The 24,951-nt window shown below is 35.2% G+C and overlaps 1 protein-coding gene across 1 annotated transcript in view; it reads right to left on the bottom strand.

The window, feature by feature from the left end:
- The window catches only part of LOC117316601, a 28,459-nt gene extending 13,912 nt beyond the window's left edge, over nt 1-14,547 (bottom strand). The window contains exon 1 of the mRNA XM_033871263.1: nt 13,524-14,547. Coding sequence (XP_033727154.1) covers nt 13,524-13,642 — 119 coding nt within the window. The 5' untranslated portion in view covers nt 13,643-14,547. The remainder of the gene's footprint in view (nt 1-13,523) is intronic.
- Between the last annotated feature and the right edge of the window lie 10,404 nt (nt 14,548-24,951).

Here is a 24,951-nt window from a genome sequence, read left to right as displayed (position 1 = left end):
ACAGACATTTTTGACAGATATTGTGTTTTATTTTCTGCTCTCGATAAACCATTTGACATTTACACTGAGCTGGGGAATATGTCATAACTTGACACTACATAAAAAATCTCAAACGTGTATTGCTGGGTCAACTTCATCCGAGTGTATCATACACTCGTTTTCTTTTATAAAACGATACGATTTGTAGACTCCATCATAACATCTAGAACTCTTTGAAGAAAACGAACCCAGAGAGTTTTTTTAAGTTTGTCGAAAACATCCGTAGATATCCGACCGATAGAACTCGTTACAGCTCGGCTAGTTCCGGAACGAAATTAGCCGAGGTTACCCGATTAGTTTAATGGATTATATGATCATTTGTTTTCATTTCTATGTACTGATATTCTATATATGCTACATTTGGGATTTAACTTGAATTTTCAATAATGCAGCCGTGCGTGAATGACCTTAGCTGTTGATATGACGTTAAACAAAAATAAACCCAAACCAAACCAAATTCCATTAATGAGTAATTCTACACAAATGGTGCTGTAGTGGTGCATTTATTGTTTTAACATACAAATCAAACCAAAGAAAATTAACTCTACATCGCACAAAAGGCATTTGAATAAAATAACGTCATAGTAAACCTTGTGGATGTTGTGTGATGTAAGATGACTAAGCTTTTTGCTGTCTGTCATTCCTAAAGCCCGCAAGACCGTTTGCTATCGAGCTATCTTCAAGTAAATACGGGACAAGAAGATACCCGTCCCTTTTTCCAGTTAATGTCATGTTCGATTTCACCAAGACGCTCAAGGGGGGAAGTATCCTTGAAAATCAGAACTAGGAGGAAGAAAAAAATACGTAGATATTTCTTGTAGATAGGAACTGTCAGAGTGTCCAAACTAGCTTCAGAAACATTTCCCAGCACGTGGCGTTATCGGGATGACGCCGGAACAGCGATAGGCATGCTGGGAAATTAGAACCGTATGTGTATAGACGCGCATTTGACATGTATGTATATATCTACATACAAACAATACCTTCATTCTCTTGCGGTTCTGTTTGCTTTCGTGATTCCTACCTTTGGCCTAGAGTCAGAAAGTACTGTGTTGGAGAAACTTATAGAATCCGTCATTGTTATTCCGGAAAGAAACAAGAAGTTCTGTTGAGCTCACTGGTCTTTGGTTCTTAAGATCGATAAACCTCTAAAATCCAGAAAAAATATAAACCGAGCAAACGTGGACTTATATAAAGTGTAGTAGTGTTATACACTACACATTCTCCGTCATCTCTATAACCTTGTAACCCAGAATAGTTCTGTATACATGTATTGATAAACTGGATCTGGAATTATAGTCCAAATACATGTACGAAACACTTTTCACAGTGAAAAGGTGTGACGAGTGGCTATGACAACAACGTGGTAACTCTATTGCTCCCTATATCAAATATAAAATTGATTTTTGCTGACAAAATTTTGCATAACAAAAAAAACCCAAAAAAACCCAAAAAAACAAAAAAACCAAAAAAACTTGGTATTTTAAGAAACAATACTTTTAACCGTGTGCCATAAAACTATCTAAATCGCGAATATCTGAATGGTTTATTCTGTTAGGAACTTTATCAAATACTAGAAATGCATTAATACTTAATATTAGCCCCCTTTTTAATTTGTAAGATAATTAATAAATGTCGACAGTTTTGTTCGCAAGAATGCTTTGTAATCATCCCCAATTTTATGAGTCTATTAAAAACATGGAATACATTGTTATGTACGTATATATGCTATTGTTTACGTTTCTAAATCTAAAAGACAATTGATAAAGAGATATTCTTTCTCCTTTCTGAGGTAAATGCAAAATGTACCGTGTTGATGAAAACATTAAAATGCTGGTTATATTGTGGGAATGTATGGGTGTAACTACTCATTTGACCTGAGTCTTGGTGCAAAGTAATTAGGTAAAAAACATTGGCCTACATACTATCTACATGTACATTGTATGGGATTACGTTGCTCCTCAATAGGTTTTTCTGTTCACACAAAACTACAGTATGAGAGATTTCCTATCAGTTAAGAGATATCCTTTAAAATGCATTCAAAGTTGTTTTCGTATCTCCATGTAATCGACACGAGTATCAAATTAAGAATCAATGTTAATTAATTAGACAACACATCAGGGTGGTTTCCATTAAGGTATCGCGTACGTTAACTTTCAATACTCGGAACTCCTAGAATCTTTCGGAACCGCTCGTCATTTATCTATCCGCCTTCCTGGTCAAGCCAAATTGGCCACTTTTTCAAAGGCAGAGCGCTCGAATGTCCGTCTCGTTCTCCCTATGGCCTGACCGCGACAACTCAATAGTACCGGAAAACAGGAGGCCCAGAGGGCCTGAATCGCTCACCTTGATAGATCTGTATTTATGGTAAAATAATTTTATTTAAGTTATACAAGGTATTTTAAATATTTCCCTACTTTTGAACTGCCTTTCCAAACAATGGTTCAAACTACAGATGGAGCAAATCCTGTTATTCCTGAATAAAGCATTTTTTTTTTGCTATATTACCCCTATTAGGCCCCCTTTGTCTCTTCCCAAGAGGGCCACATCTTTCCTTTATACAACATTAGATCTCATTTGGCCACTTATGAACCAAATTTCATCAAAATCAATTCAGGCATTCAGGACTAGTAGTGATTTAAACGATTTACCTCAATCCCCCGTATTTGGCACGCTTCTTCGGCCAAGGGAAGCCACACTCTCCGTTTATACAATGTTTGATCTCCTTTGCCCAATAATGACCCTGACCATATTTCATCAAAATCAATTGAGGTGTTCAGAACTAGTAGTGATTTAAAAGATTTTCCTGAATTTCCACTCTCGGGCCCCGCTTCTCCGGTTTATACAACGTTTGAACTTATTTGCACAATAATGTTCCAGACCAAATTGAATCAAAATCCATTAAGGCTTTCAGGACTTGTTTTTCTTATTTTTTATATGTGGTCATAGACAATGCACGAGATAGTGATATAATTATTGATTTCTTTTTCTAAAAGAAAATAAACAAACAAAACAAAACAAAACAAACAAACAAACAAATATATAAGAAAATAGATTTGAGAACATGTCAATCAAATGACCGGCTCTTTGATTGCAGCACCACGTTGGGCTACGAAGACGAGGTGTTCCGATTACTTCGCGAATGTTACCACCATTAACCACACACGAGGGTTTCCGGAGGTACATTACTTGTACAGCGCGATTTATTCAAACCGAGTTACCTTTCATTTTTTTCCCGAAGGGAAGCTTGTCGGTGAGAAGAAAAAAACTTTACAGTTTGCTTTTGAATGGAAGGGTCTTGTGGCCATGAAACTTAAAGAGAGGAATAGAGGATAAAAAAGTACCGAATGCATAGACAGACAGATGGGTAGACAGCCATTAGTATGGAAGCCCATAATGGACAATAATTATCAGATATTGTGTATAATGAATCTTCGACATTTTCCAAAATTTTATGAATAAGTATTTCAAATCAAGTGCTGATTTGCGTCATATTCTTTCAACTTTGCTAACGCCATTAAGACATTAAAACTGATGTTTAACCGCTACCCCTCTCGGCGTTGTTCCCAAAATTCGCCATTGGATTGTGATATTTCCGAAAAGCTTCAGCTCCATAGACCCGATAAAAAGTCTCCCAGCCATACAAGTTTGACAAATTAAAACGGATGCTCTTTCTTCTAGGGAATTCATCTGTGTTATGTTTGTGGAGCTATATCTGCACGTTCAGATCGTCAGGCATGCGCCAGTCTGCCACGCATTACACGTGCAATATGTACAACTCGCGGGTACAGCCTCTGTAAATACCTCAGGACTGACACTGACACATAAGCACATGCTAGTTCAAGTTTATTTTGATATCTGGTAAAAATCAGTCTGGATAAGAAAAACAAACATTTAGTCCTAAAACATATATTTTTAAATGTCATTTTTGAAATGTTATTGAAAATAATTCTTCGGAAGCTTGGCACAAAATCAACTAATCTGTAGAATTTGTATAGTAAGCGGACAAATTGACCCTTATACATTATCAACAAAATGTGTTCTAAAATGAATATGTGGGTTTTACCGATCAGGGTTTTTACTGTTTTTACTTACGTTATGCAATGCCAATGCGACATATAATGGCAGCGTTTGCTGTCGTGTTTCTCGTGTTGGCGTAATTGACGAGACAAGTGTAATCTAAGGTTGTTCAAACTGTCAAAGATGGTTTGAGAAACACAAACATCAGCTCAAGGTCTAATCCTACTTAAACTCGCCTAGGAAGGGACGCGACAGGGATAGATAATCCAAACACAAAACGAGTTTATCAAAAGCGAATTTATACATTGAAAATTAATTTTCTGCTTGTTTAAATTAAGCGCTATTTTTTTTTTCTAAATACATTTCTAAAACCATTTCAAAACATTATCAGAAAACCTTGTTATTTAAAAGAAAAGGTAAAAATTTTTCAAAATTGCAGGATATTTTTAACTTTTTCAATTAAGAAATATTAAAATGAATTTATACTTTGCATTCCACGTATAATATTGAGAAATTTAGATTTGAAATTTGTAAACATAGGAGTTATTGATTTCTGTATATTCCACTTTCATTACGACGCCGTATGAAACCTGATTTAAACAACTGCCGGAAATCCACCAGGGCAACGGTTTGTACCCAGGGTATGCCGCGTGCACTATCAGTTGACCCTGTCATTGGGTCGAGTACTCAGTACGCTGACATGACTAATGACAATAATAAACCGTAGTTCTAGTCAATTCCTACACAGTTTAAGGCCGGCTTTATTTTGTTCATTTGACTAGAAGTTTTGATTGAGGCTCTCTTACCCGGTATACACAGTTATGAAGTCAATATCGTGTGTAATATATCTTATACAAATACAAACGGATTTTGACTGTTATTGATTTTATACCTTGTATTTTATTAAATGTAAAACCAAATTAATAACCACGCTAACATTTCAGGTTAAACCAAATAGAAATCATTGTTAAAGTACATTGGAAAAACACGTTATTACATTTTATTAAAACATACCGCTCAGTACAGACTTTATTATTATTTTTTTATAAAAGTTTATTAATACAACCATTCACCGTTATTGAGGTCAATACAATGTTTTATTAACCTACAGAAAGTTAACATTTACCAGTAGCCTAAAACAAAGTATAGCAAATAAGGACGCATGAACCAAAGCATTACGGATTTGTATGATCTCCATAATTGATGAGGATGGTTTTAGGTTGTGCATTATTTAACAGCTTTGGTCATTTCAAGACGGCCTCACGAGTGTGCGAGATGCATTATTGTGGTGAATGTAAGTGTGTTTTGGAAGACTTCGTTATTCGCGGAACTGATGCCGATGTTTCGGTGCTACCTCCCAGAACTAGACTGCCGAAGTCACTCAACAGGACACCCTACCGTGTCACATTATGCTGACAACAGGCGAACCAGTTGCCCAACTCCCAAAATGCCGAGCGTTAAGCAGGAGTAGCGAATAGTGAATGGAACCTAAAGCATTCCTCAGATTGGGCGAACGCTAAACTAAAGGCCAAAATTGAGGCAGTGTCAAGGGAGACATAACGAAGAAAGCTGTTTAGAAAGAAGTGAAAAGAAAAGATCCCAAATTTAGTCGCATTTTAAGATCATGCAATTGGGAAACAAGGTACGATTATAAAACACAAGCTGCAGGCCAATAGGCCAATATTGAATAAGAAAGGAAACCGGACGCTGTTGAATAAGACCCTTGGTTATAATTCATAATTTATATATTCGGCAAAAGAGCATCAGTTTGTCGAAAATCAAGAACAATGAAAATCTGTTAAGAAAATTTCCCTAAATAATGTAATTGATTAAATCAATAATTTAGTTGAAAAACATCCTCCACCGATAAAATAGCGATGGTGCGTTTCACTGAAAATCTGTTACTCATAACGACTTTAGATGCCATAGCAATGCGGTTCAATGCATATTAAACATTGAGTAAATGGGAGATCGTAACGCGAAAAATAATGGTTATGATTATTTGAAGGTCGTCTGTATACAGTAGGGTTGTGTTATACATATGAAATCATCCAAAGGAACTTGAGAGACAACCACAATCTCTCGTCAAAATATGAATAATATATATTAGATAGTGTGTCAAGAACCTGTTGAGGCATCACGTATCGAAGCCACATTGGACACCCCTAAACTAAACGTTCAGTTAACCATACCAAGGGTTAAGGCAATATCAAAGTTCAACAGTAAAGATTAATCTGAAAAGGAAAGAAAAACCAGTTCAAATTTATGTAAACAGAAGAGAAAGTGATTCTAGTAAGTCAAGCAATTTTGTTATATTTGAAATTCGAACCAACAGCAACCCAATCATAAGTTAGACCAAAGTTCAACACAAAATAAGCTAATATGTGGCTTCTACGGAGTAAGCATATATTCACATGCAATTCCTCGGTAATCATAAAGAAAAGAGATGAATTGCATGTCGTATAATTACTGAACTGTCGTTGGTCAAGCTTTACAAATCGTTTGTGTTTTCAGCACAATGCATGACCGAATTAAGACTATGAGCCATTGTGTGATAAACCGTCAAGTTTATCGTGCGAATTCGCAATAATCATGCTGCCTTGTGAGAGAGTGTCTGTTTAAATATTTACGCTACCCAATTCCTTAGTTAATTTGATTTTTCAAACTTATCGTCAATCTATGGTTTAAGCTTAGCATTATGTGTCATATGTTTTTGTTCCTTTTTTATACGGCTTTTCTCTTTCATTGAACAGTACATAACCTTTATGCGTAGGATTTTATTAATGCCGTATCAAATATGTCACGCACGAGACATGACGGTATCGTGAGAGGAAAGGAGAGTGTTTTGATTGGGTCAACAGAACATTCTAGTATGAGGCCACACACACAAAAAAAAATCTGTGTTTCTTGATCAGCTGGTTACTACTTGCGTGACAAGTTTTAATATTTAGCTTTATCAAAATTATATCATTTGCTGTTAAATCTTTAACGCTGCCTTTGATATCGAATACACAAATGCTGAACGTCAAAACCCAAAGAAATATCATAACAGTTACTCCTTAAATATTATTCCAATCTTTGATTCTGATTCTAATGAAAGTTTAACAACATTCTTTATACTATCGGGCTACTGATTGGAGATGTGATGATATGGAGCCTTGGTGCTTATATGACCGGTACCAGGTATTGCATTGGTGGTTTGGAACCAATCCATTTGACAGTGGTTATCTAAAGATGATTAAGATTTATCTTGAGTATATTTTTTATGTTATGGAGCCATGACACGAACACGAAATCAGTGTACTGTCATTAAAAATTGCTAAAATAAACAAACAAAAAACGAAATGTACTGTCATTATAAACTGTTTCTCAGTTTTACCTTTTTGAAAGTCTTCATGAGAATCTATATCTTGTTTATATTTTGCCGCCGTTTTTGTTTTAGAGTTGGCTACCTTACTGACGTCACACGGAGAGCCCGTCGCATGTTGTCTTGGCAAAGTAGCTGCTAAAATGTTAACGCCGTTCACATTGCAAACATCAGTTACTCGATACGAGATATATTTACCAGGCGTCAACAAAAACGGAACGCGATAAATTGTATCTGCATGAAAATTCAAACGGAACGCAAAGTCTACACAAGACGTGGAAACAGCACTAAAACATCGCCCGCCAAACCAAGAGGCAAACAGATGCTCCGTATTGTTAAGTGCTTCCTGTACCAGGTGTGACACATGTCACGGCGTATCTCGTCAATTCAGACAGAGAAAAATATAGGTCACGAGCGATCATAGAGATAAGGAAGAAGTCTTGGATTAAGGTAGACACTCTACAACCTTATTATGAACATGGTAATGATATGCAAGATATACTTATATATTTTTTAGCATTGATCATTCGAATTTTCATTATAGATTGAAGACTGTATTATATGGTAGATCCCTATGATATCTGTAAACTTACTGCTTTGTTGTTTCCAGCCTCTCTGATAGATAATCTTGACACAATACATTCTGTTGTTTTATAGATTTCCCTAGCAATTCACCACACTTTTGCCGTTAGTAGAAGCTCTAGTTACCTAGATAGTTTAATTACAAACAATTTCAGCAGTGATCTTTACGCGCTGAAAGCATTGTGCTAAATTATGACTGCGCTAATTGTTTAAAACCAATTTAAGTAATTTATTTGCTTTCCTTGACAAATATTACGGATGAACACATTCTTATTGCTACTTTTGATATTCGCTAATTTGATAATACGCTAAAATTAAAGCTCATATATTTACTAGAAATGTTACTGTAACTAACAGAAAATTCTTAAGAAAATTTTTCAACAGTTCTAGGAGAGATGAAAGATCTGGGACGTGTAAACTCCATAGGTAAGTTGTGCTGGAATGTTGCTATCTAGAAAGGTAATCTGAAAGAACAGTACATCATTTCAACAAACACGTGACGAATACTCGTTTAAGCACGAGAACATGTTCCGTATAAAACACTAAAACTTAAATTATACATATGTATGTCTCAATTGGTCTTGTTACTCCTGTCGAATTGTCTCTTAACTTCTCCAAGTGGTATGCGACAGTTTGTCCGACGGTGTTATTGTACTCTTCAAAACCGTCATATTGACATAAGTTGACATGCACTAAACGTAATGTAATAAACGGTGATGTGAATTTATTCCACTGCGTGTTATCAAATATATAATTTATTGACTCTTGATTAGGTGAATATTCGATTGCACGAGCCCGAAAAGAGATATCAACAGTTTTCAATACAAATTGAGAAGAAAATACAGCAGAAATAAGTGGAGTTAAACATCATCATACTCCTGAATGGAGCATTGGCTAATACGCCAAATCAGCCCATTAAATTATATATGTGTACTTTACTAATCTCCCAATCTTACTAATGGTGCTTGATGTCTACAAAGCTTCATTAATGCATAGCGTAGACATATCGCTCAAGCAGAAATACATTACTGTCAACCGCTGTGTAGTATTACGGATTATACAGGGTTAATTGAATTACGCATCAGTGATTTTAAGTACTAAGTCGATGGTTGCATTTCTCAATTACGCTCTACTACATTATAACGGATGTAGCTCGTAAATCTTCTGGCCATTAAGTTAACAACATTTAGTACAGCTTATCAATACATTGACAATATATAATGTCATAGGCTATTTTCATTGAGCGTTTAAACGTTTATCTAAATTTCCTCCAACTGCAAAATAGTTCGATTCAATATTAATTTTTTGTTCTTTTCGCTGATTAATGTTGAAAAATATCTAATCACGAGTATTCGTGATAAGATTGAAATTTGCTTATCTCCAAGCTCTTCTTTTTTTCTTTTTTCTTTTTCTTGTTTTTTTGTTTTTATTTAATTCATTTCGCCGGTCAAACCAATTTTTTTCTCTTCAGAACCAAGACTTTGATGACGCATAATTTTACTTTTATTTCACAAAATTATACCTGTTTTAATTTCAAACCATACCAGAAAAAAAATTATTTTGCGTATCACACCTGAAGAAATCATGTTTGAATACAGACAACTCCCGTTTGGCAGAAGTTCAGGGAATATGAACTATTATTGAAAACCACGTATACGAGTAACTTCATACATCAAAAGAAAAAACCCAAATACATTAACTATGAAAACCGTAACACATTGTTTAACTTTTCAGCATTACTTATCAACATGCACCCCTCGAAATCCGATCGAGTTTGCCTCGTTATAAAGCAGGAAAATCAAGACCGCTAGCAAATCATAAAGGATATGGTTTGTAATGTCAAAATGGCATTTCTTGGATAATATAGGTTCAGTCGCTTAAACATCTAAAACAGTATTGAATATACCCCAATAAAATGCCTTGATGTTGACAAATCATATGAAAACTTTGAAATATTACGTTATGTTTAACGGTTCTGACAATTTAGAAACTAATCTAAGGATTCGCTTGTTATCAAGTAACAATAATGAGCAATTCTTAGATGTATATCAAGAACCTGTAGCTTAATCATAGAAATCACTTTCATTCGTGGACGTCTGTTTTCGCATTAATTGACATTTTGCTGATGTAATCAACATATTTATAACTTTTAAACGTTACTAAGCACATAATATTTATCCAGTAACAAGCAGCTCGTTTCTTAGAATGCTCAGAGAAGTAATTAGGCTGCTTTGAGTTTTCTGATCAAAAAATCAATATCTTACCACCTTTTTCATTGACAAATTTAGCTATCATAGGATTTAACTGGGAAATTGTTTCTAGCTTTGGAAACTGTTTATTCTGTTTATGATAGTCGAAGTGACATTTTCAAAATATCATAATTATTATCTTAATTGAAATATGAAAATTTAGCAATAAGTGTAGCTCATTTGATTTCTTGATTATCTGATTTCATCATGACGTAATCAGTGAAGGATGTGTTCAATGAGAAACACATCAAATTAATAATCAAGTAATCATGTCAAGTGGCGATAATAGATGGGAGTCATTAGGATATGCTGACAGAATGATGAACTCCTTCCTTGCTTAATGAACTTTATTTTCAAAGAAAGGCAAACTGCAATACGCGTGATAATATTTGGCTGTGAACTAGATCTCCACATTCATGAATACTACAGACTCTAGCTTATATGTCGTTTACCCCGACATTAACATGCATCGTAACCACAGGGACAGCTTGATACTAAGCTGTATCATAAGCGAATTACTTCAATTTGTCTCGTATATTTCCCCCATTTCTAGATAGTAATATCCCCTCTTCGCCAGGGTGCGGCGTTCATTTCATTTCACAGTTGAATCAATATTTGACTACATGATCCAAATATCACGATTTCTGTGCTAGCTAATATCCCCTTTGTTCAAAATAAAGCGATTTAGCTGATATTCCCTTATTCCGGTTTTTCACTACCTCGGTTCTTATTTGAAGAACTTGACATTACTTGGAATTGACCTAGACATACATTGCAGGTTTGAAGAACACTTTTCAAATATTTCTGACAACAACTTAAGAGTTTGAGTTAACAATACGGTTTCCCATACCGATGATATATAATTTCATTATTCATTCATTATTAGTCTATAGAAATATCAGTATTTAGCGTTACATATTTTAATATAATCGTCTTAATGTTAGATTGATCAAATTAAAAAATATATCCCAGTCATAAGTATTAATTCAAATTGTAAATGCCTTTCTTTAAATGGCTACAAGGAATGTACAAAAAAACCCCACTTTATATTAGAATTTTTCCAAACAAATTGACAGTAAGATACAGTAGAGCAAAGTATGGCGCAGGTAATTTGTGCGATGCAATCTATATCGTCGGAAAGGAATTGTCCAAACGAAATCAATCTTTTCTGTCCGTCACCATTATCTCTGTACCAACCAACTTTTCATAACATTCAAATTTCCGTAAATCCTTATTATAAAAAATGTTTTGGTATATGTTACAATCGTATGATTTTTACAAATTCCCACCTAGTGTAAAATACAGATTATAACTAAACAAATGTATTGGAATGAACCTAACATGATTGGCACTATTACAATTGGTCAACTTCGAGTCACGTTTGAAATTGTTAGGGAGACTTTGGTCCCTATCCTACTCTATGATATCAGCGACAATGTCGACAGATCGCGTCTGGACTCATATCCTTGTGCTAGGTAGTTCCTCATTCCTATTGAGTGGCGCGTTATTCATAAACTATTTCTAACATTTAGCTTGCTCCCGTAGTCAACTGTCGTTTTGACACGCTAAACAGCTGCTAGACATGTCAAATTGCCTGCATACCTCTATGGCGTAATTAGGACAATTCATTAAGTCATTTTAGCCTGTTTATAAACACACTGAATACCCACTAAGCCCCTTATCGCATAGATCTACAGCGAAGTGCATATCACAGCATTGAACTTGCCTGGCAGATATCATATGTATTGATGCACATACCAGGAAGGCAATATGTTTTGTAATCATTATATCAGGCCGTGATATTGTTCCACATTAATTCCGAGGGATAGCTACAAATGTAGGAGAAACAATAATAATTTACAAAGAGTTTTTCTAATTGCGTGTACTATATTCTAGGTTTTCTAGGAGTGAAGAGTTCACGAATAAAATTCTAAGAGAAATTGTAGAACACTCTCATACTAACTATTAACTAATTGTGTTAAATTTCACACCAAATTAACAATTACAACAGATAATGCCCCTAATATAATTGAGACATGGCGTCATTATATCGATAATAACATAAAGGTGGGATGCTATTTCATTTCGTATATCTTTTCAGGCATGACAACGTGGGTGTCTTTCTACTGATCAATACAATGCTAATTGAATAATGGCATATCTTGTTCATTTCCAACACCTGTCGGTCTGGTAGTATTTTGTTTTCTTCATACGTCCACATCTTGCAACGAGTTATATAAACGTTTTGTTTAACCTTAATAACGTTTAGTTACGTAATACTTCATTTTATATTCAAAATACGATCTAAGTGAAGCTGGTCCTAAAAACTTTGGTTTCTCTCCAGTTGACATTTGTTATACGGTTAAATAAGACTGAAATTCTTAACAGATAGACACAGTCGTTTTAACGTTGATGTCCATACGAGAAAACTTTATTCGGTAGATTAATTCCTTTTTATAAAGTATTTCCATAGATTTACAACAATTACATTACCTTATTGCTAATTTATTCGAATACCCCAATGGAAAACTCATTGACATGAGAACAATACCTATTGTAATGTGCCAAACTACATTCTTCACAAATATGTCTTTACTAAATCATGTTTAAGTAAACTCTCCATTATGTAGGTGGGTGTTTTCTAAAGTTGGGTTATTTTTGCGTATTTGAAGAAATCAAATTGCTGCATACATTTAAATCCACGCATTTAAAGTAGTTTCTTTTTCAACTTTAGTTTGAATGAATTTATTTCACAAGAACATTTGCTAAAGGTAAGTATTGCTTAAAGATTTTTATTTTGCTTGCTTGTTTAGTTCACTTTCAATGCATTGTGTAATTCATTTATGATTGTACATCTTACTACAGAACACATAGTTTACTACATTATAGCGGTTATATACATTTCCTGGTAGTTCTATATATTTGTTACATTTTGTCTATATATTATACCTATCATTTTACAACAATAGCATGGCCTCTTGCCTCACCAACATATTAAAAGTGTCGCTTAAAAATGTTATCTTCATGCATGTTCCCTGCCTGCCTTGTTTAGTTATTCTCTTTCTCCTGAAATAACAACTCCTTCAAGGCTTATACTCGTGTTGATGTTGCGAAATTCTTTGATAAAATCTGATGTAGTAAAATTATCAACTTTTTAAGAAAAACCCAACTATTTATTATCGCTATACATCACATACATTTGGTAGTAGTTAAAGTGAAATTAACAGACCAGGAAGTTCAATATTTCTAATATCCTGTATACTTACTCTTTGTAAATATCGTCACGTGGTGTCCCTATAATCCACCGTAAAGGTCCAAGCAGGACGACGGTCACTATAATCCCCAAGACGGCCACCAGGTGCCGCTTCCAATTGTCCAGTCTCATCCTTACATCTCGGGAGTATTTTATATCCCAGGCAATGCCATGATTCAAGAAAACTTAATGTACTTTTTCCTCTTCTCACCACTTTATGTCTCCCCCTTTCTGTCTTTTATCTTTGAATTAAACAAGAATCCCAGGTCTGGTTTTCTCGCCCCTTTCCAGAGAAACACAAATACCAGCGTCTGACAGGGAGACCTATACATACACCTCCAGCAGGAGTAGCTCAGGAATCAAGAATTATAAATATTCAAGGAATTGGCAAAGAGGACATAAACAAGCCCGTGTCACTCAAGCCATTTCTGCTTGCTTGGCCTGCTGTATCACACACAGATATAACGATTGCTCGTGATTCTAATCATCCTCTGAGGCATACCACGCACTACAGATGTTTTGTTTCTACTGCCATCCCTACGCGATCCTATATACATTTGTAAATCCAGTTTTTAGATAAATATACACAGTTATAGTACATATACAACACCTATGTACTATATACATGCCACTCTATTTAATACTTCTGTTGGAGATCTGCACTACTATAGAATCATTATACATATAAATCATATATGCATACAGCATTATTCAGTAAGCCTGCATATATGCTTGTCAATACTGAAAAAAAACTATAAAAATGTTGGCAAAATCACATGTATGAATCATACGAAAAAATCCCGTAAACACCCTGCATTGACGTTAATCCAAACTAAACGCTGTATACACTGCGTTCGATGAAAAGCGAAAATTATTAATTGAGGCCTTTTCACCGAGTCTTTCCTCCGTTAGTCGTCAATACCGCTCGCCTTCCTCTCGATAACGATCAATTAGCCGCTCTTCATGTGTAAGCACGGGCTGTAAAGATTTTGCCGGCACGACCTTGTTAGTCCAACAAATCTTGACTTTTTAAACGGTGACAGAATTCAACTGTAATAATCTTTCAAAAAGCTCCGCCCCGAACGTATTTTGTGTACATTAGTCACACTCACGGATACAGAACAGCGAATTGGTTGGTGGGACAGTGCGAGCAGAGCGTAAACTAATACACATATTGTATACTTATCGTAATGCTGTCTCAAATACCACAAAATAAGACTGGCGTATTTCACATACGACGGTTCATTTTTTCATATCGTTTTTTTGACATTTTTTTGACATTTTGTTTGTTGCATGTGTATGGATTCACTTATTTCATTATTTATTTAATTTACTTTTCCAGCGTTTTATATTTCGACTGCAACTTATTTCATATGAAAACTGATACTGAGGACGATAAATCAAATGTATCTGAGAGAGAAGGAAAAATATGATATGATATAAAAATATGAACTCGTGCAGAATCAGGCCAAGAATATTCTTATTGTATTTTGAATTGGGAATTTTCCACCTATTGTTCAGCTCAAGGAACAACGAAAAGCTTGAACTTGACCTGCTGTCCTCATCAAACCACTATGCCTCTATCTTTTCCTTTCTTCTTTCCTATCTGACCTTTTTCTTTCGTTGCTTCGGGTTTTCTCTGTTGATATCTCCCTGACACTCGTCCTATTACATCCCTACCTTTTGAGGGGACTTTAGACCTTGTACAAACAAACGAACATGAACGACATCAGCAGATCATTGTTTGCCTCTTTATTGCTTCATAACACAGGCGAAAATAGTTCACATTAGTCGCCTTATGTGAACAAACTGGTATAAAAACAATATGTATCCTATTTTCCTAATCTGCTCATTTCTTCACATAGCGAAGAAGTCTGAAGGTTAGATATGTAAAAATGTATTAATGTTATTTAAACATGATTAATTCACAAAATACATAAACACATACAGCAGATATTAGCGGAGGAGAACAACTTTATTACTAACTTACTCATACATATATTAGCTGTGGGTTTCCAGTGCGGTTTATCACAAGTTTACAATAATATAAACTGAATTGATGCTTTATGAGTATGAAACATGATACATCAAAATCATAGCTATACTCGCAAAACGTAACTGTGTCGTGGGTCTTCCGTAGTTAAGAAATCCGAGTCCACAATTCCTAAATTACACTTGGCATGTCTTTTTGTTCATGTCTTCAACTCCGTTGACATTACAGCCTAAACAGGTCTCATGAAAATGCCAACTGTTGACGGAGTATCTCCTGTTTACAGTTTAACCCATTAAATTACATCTCATCTCACAAGTGTTCCTATCACCTATGCTGATCTTCTGGGCGAAATATCATATGTTCTCGAGCTATTGTGAGTTGCCTCCAATTACATTTGACGTGTATGTAAAGGAAGACAAACGCATGCTCAGATTAATATTTATTATATGTCAACTTGCCAGAAGTGATTTACGATGTCATATTTCTGTCACAGGTGGCACTATTCAGGTAACATTAATCAGTGTTAATTATTTTTTTATCAAATGTCGTATAGAGTTGCTTGGTTCTAATTAAAGCATTTAATGATATAATAGTCAATTTAAACATAAGTGTAAAATCAACATTCGTGCTTTATATGATAATCGAATGTCAAACTTTAAAAAAGTATTTAATATACAAAACGTTTTTTTAGATTATAATAAAGTATTAGGTGTTCTAAATTTAAATATGACATTAACTAAACATGCATGTGTATATTTGGCTTAAAACAGTCACATAATATCTACCTGTAAGTAAAAATGTATTTTTGTCTCTGAATCAATGCATTGGGTGGAAACTACAAATAACGAATGTCCACCATGTAAATAGCATGCCAAAGCCAGGATTGTATCAACGGAATCACCATAAGTGTATACCTACAAAATAATAATGAACAAAGCCTGAATTTTACTTAAATGATGTAATGTGTACATTTGTAATCAATTTCTTAATTTATCTATACATATGTATATGATATTGATACGTGCGGGGTGCACAATTCCCACAATAAATGTGTGGCTTTGACAACAGAGAATACTGACAATACAGTACTTATAACGCGGAATCAATAAAACGAGGGCAAAATTTAAAAAAAAAACACGTATTTTGCCATCCCTGAAATAGTATAAGGATTACAGGACCAGGTGCTCCGGAAGGGTCAGCATCTCCGGCTCCATCGACGACAACTGACATATATAAAAAGCTGAGTTATATCAGATCCTCAGAATGAATACGATTAATCGCATCGGTTACAAAGTGATGTTAATCTAAAATTGTATATCAATCTGACACCTGGATGTAATTGTCTGTTGCATGAATGGTTACATTTCTCATATGTTTTGTGCCCCATATATCGGGGCCGCGGTGGCCGAGTGGTTAAGGTGTCCCGACACTTTAACACTAGCCCTCCACCTCTGGGTTGCGAGCTCGAAACCCACGTGGGTCAGTTGCCAGGTACTGACTGTAGGCCGGTGGTTTTTCTCCAGGTACTCCGGCTTTCCTCCACCTCCAAAACCTGGCACGTCCTGAAATGAACCTGGGTAAAAACAAACCAAACAAACCAAACTAAACCCCTTAAAGACAGACAGACCGACCGACCGACAGACAGTGAAATATGGGAGACTTGTCATTACAGTAAAATGAACTCAGTCAGACACTACTCCGATTCTCATTATGAGAGCGTGACATTTTATTGTTTCGACAAAGATTTAACTTCGCCGTTGTATTACATCTGATGAAGAGAAGAGATTTGTTCTGTCTTTCTTAATTGTTTTTACCGGCATTTTATCTAGGGTTTCTATGATAGTTTTTGGATCCCCTAAAATCACGATCAGGTAAGACATCACACACGATACTAACTTTCTCGCGTATTCACATGAACCCGGTTTAGGTCTTTTCATACATACCAATACGGTAATTTTGATCAAAATTAAATAATGAAGTCGTTTTAGCATTGATAAAAAATCTATAAAAACAACTGTGGCCTCGACCTTGACCTTGGAATCATGCAACACGAATTCCTACGAAGCATTCTCATTCCCGATCTATATATGGTATTCCTGACTCGACGTCGTCATGAGGGGATAAGACCATCAGTCTCGGAAGGAAAGGAGTCTTATTCAAGACAATGTGCGTCAAAAAATGAGGGCGTTGCACTACCTTAAACAGTTTAGATACTGTATAGTTTAAACTGATATTACCCAATTGTCCAGGTTTTTTGCTGTTGCTGAATTTCGCGTTACCACTCCTCCCATGTAGACATTCTTTAGTAAACATTCTATACTTTTGTTTGTACATAGGAATAAAGATATTCGCTGAATATTTATTTTCGCGCTATATTTAATGGTCAATGTAGTGAAATAACATTTCCGCGACTTTTAACATATTTATATACAGAAAACCCGAACAGAACAGGAAATAGCATCTTTAATTTTGTCTAGTACGCTTGTATGCAATAACTAACTTACTTGAAAATAAAATGATAACATAAAAATGTAATACTCTATGATTTTTCGTTCTATGTCAGAATAATTCTTCTGGTTTTTTTTCAACAATGACAACAAAAACGGTGATTTTTCCACACCTCATGTTTTAGGGATTAACTTTCCCCAGGTGAGGAGACGTTGAAGTTGGTAATTAGAAGTCAACAACCCACACAATAACTCAAATTTTCTTTTAGAATCAATTTTTGAATCTCATCATACCAGGGAGTCCGGGGCGAGGGGAGGACAACTGCTCTAATTACTCGAGTACATCTGACATCGGTACAAAACGGGATTGACAGGGTAAGAGGACTCCCCGCGAGGACCAGTCAGCACGTATTCTTATTACGGGCAATCACTAGTAAAGGCCTTCCGCACTCTCCGCCGGCAAATCAATGTCGTTTCATATTAAAATTAACAATCATTTATTTGCGAAGAATAGAGTCCGTACAGTATTGTTCGGAGTTTGTGGTTTCAGGTACTAGAGCCGCTTCGCGCCATCCACAAGATTAAACATTATTTAAGGTTTGTTTACATATCCATATTATTAAATAATCCCGTCAATATTTCATCGATCATTTCTATGCATTTCCTGTCCAAATCCGAAAGCGTTATTAGCTTAGCATTCACCAGAAATGATTTCCATCTGTTAATTCTATTGTTTGAAGGTTCATGCAATTTAGGTATTGCGCTGTTTGGAAGTTAAAAATGATTGTTAGTTAGTTACGGCTTGAACAGGGAAAACAGACACGGCAGCCAAGGTCGAAACAGACAGACAGACAGATAGACAAACAGACATACCTACATTACAAAACAAAATCATGAAGATATACAATACATGCACATCTTTCTGTGTTTTGATGCAATATACTCAATATCAGCGAAGTGGAGGCAGGTTGAATAGGCATTACGGTGGCAAACCTCATAAGACATCAACTGACATGTTTCCTTTAGAAAAGAAGTATACTGGACCGGTTGCTTCTATTGATTTGGGCCAGGAATTTCGAAAAATCAAGATACTTGTCATCACCTTAACTCTCATTTTGAAAACATGAATTAACCCAGGATTTGAGCTGGATTGGTATGGCGGGTGTCGTCGGTGAAGCAAAAGACGCTTAATTTCCTGAACACCTGGTTTTATTTTTCTTGTATTTGTCTGGGGGTCTTCAAGCAAGCGAATCTATATTCATGCTCATATTCTGCCCTCGTTCCATCGATTTTCAGTTGGAATGTTTGGTTATGATATCGATACTCTTTTTATTCTTATGTTCGTTTGTTAGGGAAACCATATCGTGATACCATCAGTTATGTTTTACACCAGGTTATATCTTGTAAGGAAACATATACAATTATTTAACTATTAATGAGCAGATATTTTCTTTTGACACATACATTGCCATTGATCTTGTTGTTTCTTCTTTCGAAATGTTTGCATTCAAGCTGATAAGTTGCCTACCATGACAGACAACCCATTCTTCCCTTTATTATCTACAGAAGCAGTTGACCTCGATCTGATCTTCCTTAGAAATATATATCAGTCTTTTATTCCAATTCGTAAAAATGTCAAATTTACCTCAAATTACAATAAACAAATACGGCGTCATTGCCCTTAATATTTTCTTTTGTCGTTTCAAGCAACAATTGCGGCAACTTGAATAATTTACTTGGTATCCCCAGATATCTCAGCTGCTTCATTCAAGTGATAAATGACACTAGCTTAACATATCATACTCAAATGTTTGTTCCATCATACAACAGAAGATAATATCGCCTTATTCGTGTTTTTTTTATAAACGTGTTACGTTGATTAAGCTGTGTATCTTCCCAACTGGTTCTTAATCGATATGATTCTCACCCGCACCACGTGTTAACAGTAGGGAAATGATGTCAGGATACAATACCCATAGTGATAGGAACGCCATAGATGTATTTTCAAAGAATATTTTTTCCTTGTAGGGGCTTCTGTAGTTTCCATGATAATTGTCATATAAATAGATTTAGACGCAGAAAATATTCCACCTGGGCACCCTCCGCGGGCGATTTGAATTCTCTGTTCGTAATAGCTTGGTGATTGGAAATACCTTTTAAACCATTTTCCTATTATATTTTGTTACAAGTGTGCACGTATTGTTCTTTTCGTCACTACACAAATGTACATTAATATACAGAAAAGACATGAAAGGACAGATACTCAAATTTCTGAAATTGGTGAAACCGTGTCTCCATAAACAAAATCAAGACGCCGACATATATATATATTTCATTCGACCGCATTACTCATTTTTCAAATTCAGCGGAAATGCCTCCGCATTATGACGTAATAAACACACGATGTCATTTTAATAACAACAAATAGAGTTTAGACCAGAAGAGAGCAACATAATAAAATGTTTGAACTGATTCATGATGAATAGTTTTTACGATTGCTGTTTTCCAAGGACTTATAGCCAAATATAAACCTGAACTGCGTTAGCTTATGTATTAGCAACAAGCTAAAAGCACATTCCCGTATCAACGACAGCAAGAATCAAATGGAATCAATATAAACAAACTATCGTCATTGGAAATGTAGATAGCTGTTCATTGATTTTGACGAATTAAACTTTTAGCGCTTAACTGGATTCAAACACAATAGATGAATGATGGTCAACCGAAATTAAGAGATATCAAAATGGTATACTTTATTACACGGCCATCCCAATCCAGTACAACGCCCCAGCGTGTTCTGTAGATAACCAATTTAGCGGTTATACAATTATAGCGCTTTGTTTGCGTTTAAAGCCTTGTACTAAATTATGATTGCGTACAGAGTAATTGCTGTCTACGATGTGTGTTGTAGGGAGCGCCAATTCATCATCGTACTTATAATGTTGAAATTTAGTTATTCGCTTAAGATTAAGTGTTCCACAGTCAATTCTGAAAACTAACTAGTTTTCGCGGCGACTTTATTTCGCGTTTTCATGCCTAACGACTTTTTATGGCGATTCAATTTCGAGATTTACAATCATAAAAGGCCTACTGTACCTGTTATTGAAACTATTTTGCGGCGAATAATTTTCGCGATCTTAAATCCCCCGCGAAAATATGCAAAAAAAAAGTCGCACGCGACAATAAGTTATGTTACAGAAAATGATTTAGTTGTTATTAAATATCATATTTCCTTCTTACGTCATCGTGTCACCGCAAAGGTGTGTCAAGAGCCACCGGTGAATGAAGTAATTAACGCTAATCGTAAATGCCATGATGCAAATGAATATGCTTGTTGACAAGCCCTACCAAGTGTTACATAGTAAGATTTACACAATCCTTAGTTGTTTAGTTGGCCGTTATGGTTTCAGTGTCATGACAGTCACGGAGAGACAAGCCACCGTACAGAGCAGGAAACAAACTACGACAGGTAGACTCCGGCCATACATACTTAAGGAAGCTACACATGTGCAATTTATCTATGACAAATTTGCGTAAGAATGTCATCTTTTAAATGCAAATAAGAAAAAATATTAGAGATATGTTTTGCTATTATTTCATAGTATATGAAAACATTAAGATGTCTTTTATTTTCATTTAGAGTCATTTTGAGAAGAAAATCTTGACATTTATTCGCTATAAATGTTGGCCGTCTCTAATAATTAGCGTCTACTTAAAAGAGTCGACGTGTCTGCCCCGGGCCCGTAATTGTACTAAGAATTATCAACTTTGTTTCAAATTGAAAAAAGTACATATTCGTACCCTGATCACGATGTTCAAATTGCAGTCGTTGGTCTGTGTGCAGTCGTTGGTCTGTGTGCAGTCGTTAGTCTGTGTGCAGTCGTTTGAAATAACAAAATATTTGAAAATGAAAACTCTGCCATAAACAATAAAATCTTTTTTCGCATGCAAAAGAAACTGTATTTAACCGAATATATGTCGTAGGCATGTACAGTATGCTGAAACACTTGACAATTTTTGGAAATACGGCTAAGGCTTTCCAAAAATGAAAGCCCTTGAGGTTCGTTTTTTTAACTTAAAGTAGAATTTCTATTTCTTATCCTCTATGCTTTAAGTTCAAATACAGTTATACATTTCATTCCGCTTAGAAAATTAAGCCATCTTCATATCCAACAGATAGCGCTGTCGTCTTCGTGCCCGTTATATACTCCAGCAAACTAATTTCCATGTTTATTGATTTAAAGATATCTATTGTCAAAGTTATAACAAAGGATTAAGCAAAACTTATCTACGCCTTCTCTCAGTATAATTTAATATGAAGGACTTATGATACATAATACAATGTGTGATGCAGTATTTGATATGCAGATTACCCTATCATGTTGAGTATAAAACCTGTTCACATTTATGCACTAAGAAGACATTTGGCCTGGAATTTTGATTGATGGCTGTATAGGTTATATACAGGCTACACAAGCATGGGTGCTTTATGTGGCATTTCTTCCATTCGAGTTGTTATGTTTTGTTTGCTTTTTCTAAAAGTTACAAAAACTTAAAGCACGAGCTCTATCGAGAGTATTTTGTAACTTTTGAAAAATAATGAACGAGAGTGCAAGAAATAGCATATACATGTACATGTAAAACAATCATACGTTTGTTTGACTTGTTTCTACCACAATGAAATATTGCGGGGATGAATTCGCCTGTTCAGTATCTACATCTGTTTTGCTAACGATATAAGTTCAGCGTATTGATATGACATGTGGTGAAATGTCGCTAGTTAAAATGCAAAACTATCAATGTCCGAAATATATGGAAATCTTTAAATATATTACAAGTTATAACACGGAATTAACGGGTTTGTGCGTTTTATTTTCCGCGATAGCGTGAAGCGTCTTCATGGTCAAAGTTCATCGTGTCAGCCAATCAAAACGCATTAATATGGAACGCCAGAGCTGTCTTATGTGTTTTAGTTTAATCATATGCTGTTATCTATTAATTATATGATGTGCTTCAGTAATTATATTCGGTGGTTCTATTATTATATGATGTGGTTCTTTTATTATATCCTGTTGATCTAATATTATATGCTGTAGTCATATTATTATATTATATTATTATTATATTAGGTTGTACAATCATCATATTCGGTGGTTCTTTTATTATATGCTGTGGTTCTAGTATTATATTATACCATTATTATATTCAGTAGTACAATTATAATATTGTGGTTAAAATGCTAGAATCATAAGTTTCAAGATCAAAATAAGATCGATCGGAAAAGTTTTGAAAGATTTAAACCTACAAATGTTTAGAGAGAGATTCGAAGTTTAAAAAAATAACACCATACCTGGTATGTAAAATGTCTGTACATGAAATGAAACAGTTAGGAATTTCCAGCGCAGCAGAAATGTCGAGGTTGGGAAATGAATGTGTAAAATATGAGTATAATCTCATTGTGGTCCTCCAGTCTTTAACATTCCTAAATCAGTATTGGACAATTCCCTAGACAATGGATGCACAATTTCCTACATATCGAAACTGTTATCAGTATCTGAAAGTACCATTTATTGAAGAATGGGCCACTATGGGTTAAGTAAATTGATTTTTTTCTGAAAAAAAAAACGACCATGAGCTTGATTTAAAACTTGGGAGAAATTGTGAAAGATTTTCCAATGCGTGTAGAAAACTTCTTGAAACAAATGATAACTCTAAAAGGTATACGATTACCAAGATGGAGGTTACGAGAAAGCATACATAGAATGGATACACAGGAGGGTGTTCATGAACGACGAGTTGGTAGACTTCAAAGGCGTGTCTACAGTGTAATGGGACCAAAACATCTGTGGCACATTGACACGAATCATAAACTTGTCCGCTGGCGATTTATTATGGTAGGTGGAATCGATGATTTCAGTAGATTGGTAACGTTTCTTAAATGTACAGACAACAACACATCCGAAACTGTATTGCAATGTTTTTTAGCAGGTGTTCAAAAACATGGTATTCCAAACCGAGTCAGATCTGACAAAGGAATGGAGAATGTTTCTGTGGCTGATTGCATGTTTAATAAAAATGGTCAAGGAAGTATCATAACAGGGAAAAGCACCCACAACCAACGCATATAGAGACTATGGAGAGATGTTTACGATGGAGTTTTGATATATTTCTACCACTTGTTTTATTATATAGAGGATAAAAAACCTACTTGATCCACTAAACCCAATTCATCCTGCTGTCCTTCACTATGTTTTTCTCCAAGAAATCAACAGAAAGCTTGTGTTTTGGAGTGAGGCATGGGCAGGACATAGAATACGCACTGTAAGATCTCCTCCGCTGAATATATGGACATCAGGACAGCTTCAAAACCCTGTTGGACTTCATAGTGCTGAGGATCTACACAATTATGGGATTGAGGGACTTGTAGATCAAGACAGCGTTGAAGAAGAAGACAGCCAATTTTTGAAACTTTCCACCTTGATCAGTGACGAGTGCATGGATGTTTTGGCACACAATTACAGACGGGACGACCAAAAGATCGAAATCGAGGATTTTCAAAGATGTTTGGATATTGTTTAAAGGCACAACTAGATCACGAGCTACGGCCTACGCTTGTTTACCGCAGGTGTGGGATGGACTATATGCAGAATTGGTCAGATTGTGTGGTCATGTCACTCATTTCAACAAACTTGCTCCTTATTGAGATTGAAGAATTTAATACATTTGAACATTTGAATAATCATGCTCATGAAAAACAAATATTCAAGTTGATTTAAAAAAACTAACAAGATAAATAATTTGTTTGTATTGGCATGTATTGTCAGGTTATTTGCAAACAAGGAGTAAACTGTGTTTTTATTGTGAAAAAAGACCAATGTCTCAAAAACAACCACTGATCAGGAGGAAATAAACTGATCATATGCTACCTGTAATTATATCAATTTGAACAATTTCTTAATCTGATTTTCGATTTGGTTAACTATTTAATGTCTGTCAGATTG

Source organism: Pecten maximus, chromosome 18 (genome assembly GCF_902652985.1).
Source record: "Pecten maximus chromosome 18, xPecMax1.1, whole genome shotgun sequence".
NCBI lineage: Eukaryota > Metazoa > Mollusca > Bivalvia > Pectinida > Pectinidae > Pecten > Pecten maximus.
This window is presented reverse-complemented; position numbering and strand designations above follow the sequence as displayed.